The 8974-nt window shown below is 31.1% G+C and overlaps 2 protein-coding genes across 2 annotated transcripts in view; one reads left to right on the top strand and one right to left on the bottom strand.

Annotated features, from left to right (window-relative positions):
• LOC111696479 (porphobilinogen deaminase) overlaps positions 1 to 1207 on the bottom strand; it is a 7224-nt gene extending 6017 nt beyond the window's left edge. Inside the window, exons 1-2 of the mRNA XM_023466087.1 lie at positions 1052 to 1207; positions 50 to 85 (exon numbers count right to left, since the gene is read on the bottom strand). Of these exons, the coding sequence (XP_023321855.1) occupies positions 50 to 85; positions 1052 to 1162 (147 nt within the window). The 5' untranslated portion in view covers positions 1163 to 1207. The remainder of the gene's footprint in view (positions 1 to 49; positions 86 to 1051) is intronic.
• A 1418-nt stretch (positions 1208 to 2625) lies between these two features.
• LOC111696486 (phenylalanine--tRNA ligase, mitochondrial-like) overlaps positions 2626 to 8974 on the top strand; it is a 10305-nt gene continuing 3956 nt past the window's right edge. The window contains 9 exon segments of the mRNA XM_023466095.1: positions 2626 to 2843; positions 3891 to 3975; positions 4223 to 4276; positions 4649 to 4692; positions 5189 to 5230; positions 5232 to 5314; positions 6238 to 6350; positions 7214 to 7322; positions 8502 to 8547. Coding sequence (XP_023321863.1) covers positions 2662 to 2843; positions 3891 to 3975; positions 4223 to 4276; positions 4649 to 4692; positions 5189 to 5230; positions 5232 to 5314; positions 6238 to 6350; positions 7214 to 7322; positions 8502 to 8547 — 758 coding nt within the window. The 5' untranslated portion in view covers positions 2626 to 2661.

Genomic DNA, 8974 nt, shown 5'->3' with positions numbered 1-8974 from the left:
CCCCCCGGGGCATCTTAGATAATCTATTTAATAGTCATTTCAAGCTCACCTTATCTCCTGTCGTAGCCATGGTGACCAGCTCAAACTAAATATATTCACAGAATTACAATATCATTAAAATATCAAAATCCTTATTTGAAAAGAACAATTTAAAAATTATCATGTTAAATAAATCCAGAACTTTGGAGACGCCGTAACAATTTATAAAACTAGGCTTACAGGGCGCTTGCTTCTATTTCAATTTTGAACATTTTCTCTTTGTATACATTGTAAAACAAAAATAAAAACAAAAAAGTTGGCCGATTTAATATTTTTTTTGTATTTTCAAAATTTAATGACTATCAAATTTAACTTGAGGTTAACTTTTGAAATTTTGATCGTTCATAAACATGTCAAGTTTGTGAGATCTCATACAAAATTTGGGCCCGATCGGGTTAGCTGTTTTGACGTTTTTGAATACAAAAAAACCAACAGACAAACAAAGTAAATATATAATTGTCATTTTCTAAACCTACTGATAACAGAATGCTGAAAAATCTCGTTTTTTTAATAGATTAGTTGTATGGAGCTTTTTAAAACTGTTCCCGCATATTTCAAGGCTATTTTTTTACAACTACTGAAATTTAGCTGTAACAGTAAATTATCCAGTGAAAAATGTCAAGACAACATCTTATAAATTCTTTCGATGTGTCCGAATGATTCCCCCACGTAAGATTAAGAATCTCATTGAAATTCATTTATAATACAGTGAAACCCTCAATAACGAATACATCGAAAGAATTCATCAAATGTCGTATTCTTCACTTTCTGATAATGGAATGTTGCAGATATTTATTTTTTTAATTAAATGATTATATGGAACTCTTTAACACTGTCCCCGCATATTCATGGCTATTTATTTATTTTCGCAGATACTCAAATTTACGTAATATAGTATAAACTCATTGAAAAATTGTCAAGACGACATTTGATAAGTGTATTCGTTATTAAGGGTTTCACTGTATATATGTATATGAACACTTTAAAAAGAATTGTTATTGTAAGTATTTACCTGAATTTCGGGTCTAATCTTCTGTAGAAGTGAAATCACATATTTAGTTTGAATTAAAGCAAGTTCACTCTTTCTAGACCCGACCCTTAGTAAACTTCCTTCACCAGCCATTTTTACTTGAGATTACACCTGAAATACAATCAAAGACATTTTAAAATAAATTTACTGAAACTAAGCCACTGTTAAAAGACAGAAACAGAACAGGCATTTTCCCTTAACATTTTAAAAATTTATCAGAAAGAATTAAATAAAAAACGGGAGTTGTAATATCAGAAAAGTCTGTTAACCAACTTCCTACATCGAGATATTAGAACGGAACTTGGTTATTTATAAATATTGTTTTGTTGAAAATAGTTTAAACCTAGGTCATGTACAAAATTTAAAGGANTGGTTATTTTATAACTTCAACTTTAGAATTTCCATTTATAAAAAATGAAATACTTAAAAATCACAGGATACTGTTATATTTCACTTAACACTTATCAAGCAACGGTAAAATATCAATTAATTCAGTTACTTATAGTCGTGTTGGATTTTCTTAATCTGTTTTCTTGAGTCATATAAAATAATTCGCGGTATTCATCATTTCGTCTTCCATACAGATTTAATCAACAAATCGATTAAATTTTTTTTTTTAACTTCTGTTTTTTTCATCACAAGATTAAATTCAATTGATTAAAAATTTCTTTATGAAATTTAAAAAAATTAGAAAGAATCTTAATTCAGCCCGAAGCAAGCTTGAATCAAAGGTTTATTTTCTTTTTCTTTTAATCAATCAATCAATAAAAAAAGTTCACCGTTTCCCGCGGCTTTTGCAACATTTGCGCTTTCAGTTCCACTGATACTTTGTTTTGAAATTAAGTTATAGTTATAATTATAGTTAATTCTTTTATTTCTCATCATTCTCTAATCTCTACAGTCAACGTTAAGAATTACACTACTTACTTAACACATTTCCAATGGTTATCATTTTATGTTCCTAATTATATTCACAAATACCGTGCTCTATAAGAATTATGTTGTTTGCGTGTTTTTTAATGTTATTATCATTTCTCCGTAAGATGGGTTGGAATTAAGTTTCTGATAAATAGCAAACGACTAGCCGCAGCGCTCGGCCCAGAAAGTGTCTTAACTAACCTATACCTGTGGCCGCAGCGCTCGGCCCCCTAGCCCATCCTAGCCGCAGCGCTCGGCCCAGAAAGTATCTTAACCTAACCGAACCCTAAATAACAAAAAAATAAATAATAATAAATTTGCTGAAAAATAAATGGTCATGTACTTAATAGATAGGAGGGGGGCCGAGCGCTGCGGCCACGGGTAGGTTTAGTTAAGACACTTTCTGGGCCGAGCGCTGCTGCTAGGAGAGGCTAGGGGGCCGCGCGTTACGGCCACATGTCTTACATTTAAGATTCAAGTCATTTAAGATCCATGTACAAAATTGACAGGGTGGGCTGGGGTGGGGGGGGTCTAAAAATCGTTCTCTAGGAATATACCAATCAGTTTTAAGATAGAAAAAGAGGGAATGGGACAGGGACTATCGAAACACTAAAATCCCTGTGATTGCTCACTGCACATTACTGTTTATTGTTTTCAGAATAATGATCTTCAAAATGGTTTTACACCCGAGACATTTTTCATCAAAACTCAATATTTCCAGTTTTCGATATTTAAGCAGTGAAAACATTGTTATAAATAAGATTAACTATCCACGTGATGAGTTTACTAATGTCACACCTCGGATATTGTCACATTTAGACCGACGTCTTCATTTACAGCCCTGTCATCCCCTTTGGTAAGCCAATTTTCTAAACACGGGTATATATATATTTTTGATGAATAAGCGATGCTAAGCCAATTTGGTAAGCCAATTTTCTTGATGAATAAGCGATGCTCTGGGGAGCAATTCACTTTTATTGATACTCTCAAATTTATTTGTTTTCTCCGAAAAAAAATCTCTTAATACAGCAATATATAACAACTGGGGGGAAAAGGGGGGGGGTAATGATTTTTTAATAAAATAAATATCCCCATGTTGAAATCTATATAAGAAAGCTCTTCGCTCATACACATATGTTTATATGTTAGATGTTTTGCTAGCTTTAGCTGGGCAAACGGCTGGCCCAAATTGGCAGGCATTTTTTAGGGAACCGATTTTTCCCCAGTGTTTTTTAAATTCTGTTTTATGATGCTTGTTATTGAAAAATTTGTCCCAGCAATCGAACCTAATATTTAGATTGAAACATTAAAAAATATACTTAAGTTAAGAAGATTAGGTAATAAACACGGTTACCTGCAACTGTTAAGACTGAAAGGACGACCTAGAACTAGGAATTACTCTGAGCTTAAATGTTCATTAACATTCAATGTTAAAGATGAAATAAGTTTAAATCTTGAGCAAAGACTCAATCTTTGCGGTTAACTAAACATTTTACCTATATTACCATTAACATTTATTTAATACACAGAGTGTAATCAAATATAAAATGGTGTTCTTATAAAACAGGGGGATGATAGTTCTCTGCCTGTGTGTTCAGTTAACTGTACTGTACACTTACAACTGTTTACTAATATTGACATACTATAGGTTAGGCCAGAATCAACAAATAAGCAGTACGCTCTCGGTATAGTTTATGGCCTATAAAATTAGTAACGGATTAGCGTACATCATCACTCTAGACACAATAACCTCGTTGTTATAAAAAGTTTTTGAAAATGTCGTATTGAAGAATTGTTCACATATAAATGATTTTGTACAGAAAACAAAAAACAATTTATGATATAAAACAATTTAAAATATAAGATAAATGCTTTTTTAGTATTTTAAAACAAATTTGTTTAGCTTAATCAAAGAGAGAATAGTGGAGTATGTTTACAAAAAATTCGGCAACAGTCGGGGAAACCCTCTTTTTTCAATCATTGATCAGGTACAGTCGGGGCATCCCTCTCTTTTCAATCATTGACTAGGTACATTCAATTAATTTTCAGGGATAATATTCAGATAGATTTTAAATCATGTTAACTATTATCATATATTGTTTACCGTTTTTTTCTATACATATCATTGCTTTAATTTAGGGTTGGTATTCTGCTTTTTCCTTCAATGTTTTTTTTTACCAAAAAAATCCGATCTTAAATAGTTGATTTAATATTTACGATAAATTTTTTATTTAGCTGAATCCTGTTGTGAATTTAACACAGAATTTTGATAGTTTACTTGTGCCGAAGGTAAGAATCATTGATAATAATGTAAATAAAACAATTCAGCATTAATCATTGTTAACATTATTATCAGGCCAATAAATGAAATTTCATGCAATGTAATCAATGTAAGAAATTTTAACAATATTTTGAATTAAAGGCAATGTAATCAATGCAAAAATACAATTGATAAAAAGCAATATATGAAAATATAAACAATGTAGTTAATGTAAAAAATATAAGCAATATATATTAAAAGAAATGTAAAAAAATTTAAACAATATTTGCAACAAAAGCAATATATAGAATTATAAGAAGGTTATAAAATATATGTCATGTAAGAAATGTAAGCAATAAAAGCAATGTAGATAATGTATGGAATATAAACATTTTGTTAAGGATCACGTGAGTAGGAAAAGGTCTGACAGCTATTATATTAACAGGAACAAGGCTCTTTTCAAATAAAAGATGACATTTTTTGTTTTAATCAATCAAGTGGCGGAGGACTTTCTTCTTGTAGACCCTTAGTTACATAAAGTTACATTATCCTTGTAAACATCTGGAATCGGATGAATTTCAGACGTTTGTTTAATGTTTGTTAGTCTGTTCAGAAAAGTATAAATGAGATATCAATTTCTAGAAAAGCCTTTTGTCCTTAAAATTTCTTTTCTCTTTAAAAACCCCCCAATCTGCCGCTGGATCCCAGGATTTTTAATCAATGATCATTCAAACCTCCAATATAATTTCCTCACTAAAATTCTGTTTTTTACTCCGAGATGTTATCTTTTTCCAAATTTAAAAAGATATAAAAAGTATTTGAAAACACATCATGAATGAAAATGATGGGACATCGGACATGGTTTGGGATGTAAACAAATTATAACACCAAAAATTTAATTATTATAATTATCATTTTATCTGAATTGTTGTGCTAACCAGATGGTGTTGGTCTGAGTCGGTTAGCTGGGTTACCCCGGGGTGAATCTATTCAACTATTTGAGAATGGAGATAAGACAGCATACAAGCAGGCGGTACATACACAAGACGCAGCAAAAATAATGGAAGGTAGGTATTCACTGATACAGGGTTAACCACAAAGGATGAGACATTAAAGGGACTGTAAGCCAGGGTTCCCCCCCCCCAGAGCAAATTTGGGTCAGAAACTGACCCAACTGACCTGCCACTTTCAGATTTGGAAAACAACTATGCCAGTTAGGAGAATAATAGGAGAATAAAAGTAACAGAAGTAAATGCCAATTTCAGCCAAAAAAAAATTTTTATAAAAAGATCTGCCATAAAGTGTGCCACAAAAATGTTTCGGCATGTTAAATCTGACACACATGCAATTGAAAATCAGAAGTTCTGTCAAAAACAAAATTAAATGTTTTAAAATTTGCCGCACAAATCATAAATGAGCTTAAAATCTGCCACAAAATTATGCTAACACATAACAAATACAAAAAGGCAACTTTTGTTATCATGCAAACACAAAATATCTTCTCTATAGCTTGTAAGAGAACCAAGACATGTTTTGCAAAAAAGAAAAAGACATAATATCAATCTAAAATTTTAAGTGTAACTCCATGCAAAGACGGCAAAGGCCTATTCACAACGGTACCCTTGAAACCTTTATATGATCAATAATTTATGGAAGATATTGTCGTTTTTCTAGGTTTAATAGTGTTTTAGTTCTGATAATTCCTTAATGCTTTCCTGCAGTAGAAATGCGCAAGTCTTTTTTTGTAGAGAACCCATAATTGATAATAATCAGTTGTCAAAACTATAAACATTGATATGTAATTCATACTTGATAGACAACGCTTTCTAAGGTACCGTTTTGAATCGGGCACTGCCATCTTTGCAAGGAGGATCACTTGAAATTATGCTTACAGTCCCTTTAAGGGCGACTAAACGGGAATCTTTTCCCTTTATTCTTCGTTCCCTACAACCAGAAGCTGTTAAATAATTGAATCAAGTTTTTTGTTCAGTTGATCTGAAAGACTGCTTGACAGGACTTGCCAAACATTTGTTTGGAGATAAAATAGAATTTCGTTGGGTTGAATGCTATTTTCCCTTCACACATCCATCCTGGGAACTAGAGGTCAGAACAATTAATATGGTTGAACATCTTTTTAATGTCCAATTTACAATTGAAACGTTCATCTGATCAAAACTGTGGAAGATAACGTCGTTTTCTGACTTGTAAAGTGTTTATTTCCTTGAATTTCTTCAGTGTTTCTTAATACATGGGATATTAGTTCCAAAACTAACACTTGGCCCATTTCTAACATATTCATATTTCATAATTCATATCAATGTCAATTTTCAAGTATTTACGCACTAATGAAACAAAACAAGATTTTTTGACAGGGTAAAATATAAACAAAATAGGAAGTAAAAACAAACTGTTCTTTTATAATTTAAAAATCATTACAGCATTGAGAAATCAAAATATTAATATCATTTGTTCTGACAATATAGATTTAACTAGAAATGCAGGAAACTGATTGTTTAAAATGCTTGAAAATAAATCATCCATATTTTCTAATTTAATAGATAAAATGTGGAAACTTAGATTCTAGAAATAATTCAGAAGTTAATTTAGTCTTCACAAGATAAATTTAGTTTTCAGTGAAGTATTTTGTAAGTTATGAAAGTGAGTTTTGTTTTGAATTGTGGATTATACAAAATTGAAATTACTTCTACAGTCGATTTAAGGCCAACAAGTTTCAGTTTGATTATTCATTTCCTTATTTCATGCTCCAATAATTTTCGAAATTATTCGCGATAAGAAACTTTGAGTTTTCCTTGTCTGGTCAGCACTCAGCATGGTATTTTCACGCCGACAGACAGAGATCCTTTAAGGTGTATTTTTCTCCGATGCTCATCCAATCACTAGAATAAAAACCAATTAATGCCTCCTTTCCAAATTCACGAATACACCTTTAAAGAAAAATGATTTAGGTTTATTATAATGACGACTGGCTGGAAGTTCTTGGATGTGGTATAATGGAACAGGAGATTCTTGCTTCAGCGGGGGTCCAGGATAAAATTGGGTGGGCGTTCGGGCTAGGTTAGGTTTATTTATTGAACAATACAGGGGGGAGTTAAGTGACGACGTATATCCCTTTTAATCTTTAAAAATTGCTGGTAATGGATAACTAGAACTGAACATTTTACAATTGTGAAAATCAAGATCAATGATTGTTCTCATCTTTTTATTAATCTTTAGACTAACTAAATTTTACGTTAATATCCAAGAAATTTTCTAAACAGCAACCAATCATAGTGTTGATTGTAGAAAACGAGGCCGAATTTAAAGAATTTAAGCCGCAGTTTAAATTTAAGCCGCCGCCCAAATATGGTTGGTTCCACTTAAATTTGTATTACATTTTTCAAGATTTAAGCATGCGGTCAATTTAAACCGGTTTTTGAAGGATTTAAGACGTGGCTTAAATTCATTAAATTCGGCCGAACAGCCAGAAATTAAAAATTTTTGCCAATTAATCGATAAGAGAACTCTCATTGGTTCGAAAAAAAGCAGTGATATTCAAAAGATAGGATAAAGCAGACAATCAAAAGTGTCAAAAACAGATACAGAGATTTAACATTCGGGATTAAGGGTATCCACTTCAAGAGTTTTTAGCTCTGAGGTCATTTTAAGTACTTTTGAAATAAAGTGTTTGTGACTATCCTAAAGTTTCTCTGCCAGAGTCTTTTGATCCTAAACTTACTAGTTTCTTAATTCAAAATAGAGCTAGGATGTATATGTATAGTATTCACCCGTCTACAAGCCGATGATGAATTTCAATTCTAAGGCTGACTACGAATGTAGATTTATAATCAATTAACCTTTTGAGTGGAGAATCGTTAATCTCGATATCTAATGTAGGCAACTTTTGAGGATAAATGCTTGACGATTAATTTAATATTATCCCTGCAGAATATGGCCACCACAGCATATTGAAAATAATCTAAATTAATCGTAGGTCTGCATTTTCATATTTTTTTTAATATGAATAGTTCTAGTTCATAGAACTTGTTTTATGAAGATTTTATAAAATAAAGAAATTATAGAAATAAAATTCATTCTTTTTTAAACATTTTAATAGTCATTGAAGGTTACCATTATTTTTACATTATTTAGTCTCCTTTTGATTATTAATTAGTTTGAATTATACATTCATCATAATTTTGTTGTTTTATTTTTTGTTATTTATTTTTACAAACATTGAATTTTTTTTATTTTCAGGCTTAGAGCGGTTAGCGATGGTATTATATGGTATATCTGATATAAGGTAACAATATTAATTTTATTTTACAGTTTAGTTACATAGCTCTTTATTATTGGGATAATAGAAGAAGTTCAGAAAGAGGATGGGGGTTGAGCCCGTGGTGGGGTAATTATTTGATGAAATAAACATTGTAAGGTCCGATGTTAGTGGGAAAAAATGTATTAAACAAGAAGAAATATTCATCACGGGTAAACACAAAAATGTAAAATTAGACTCAGTTGTTTTGTAGACATATTTTTCTCAAAAGTCCTTACATTTCATCCTTCTCAAAATTTTTGTCTGAAACTTTAAAGATTCTAAAATAAAACTAGTTTTTTTCTGGCTTTTACTTTTTCTCTACATAATAAGTTTGAACTATAGCCTCAAATAACTTTATTTTATTTTTCAGTTAATGCAAGTGCATTCTTGTATTTGTGTATAGGGGGGATTA

This window comes from Eurytemora carolleeae, unplaced genomic scaffold, assembly GCF_000591075.1.
Source record: "Eurytemora carolleeae unplaced genomic scaffold, Eaff_2.0 scaffold199, whole genome shotgun sequence".
NCBI lineage: Eukaryota > Metazoa > Arthropoda > Copepoda > Calanoida > Temoridae > Eurytemora > Eurytemora carolleeae.
This window is presented reverse-complemented; position numbering and strand designations above follow the sequence as displayed.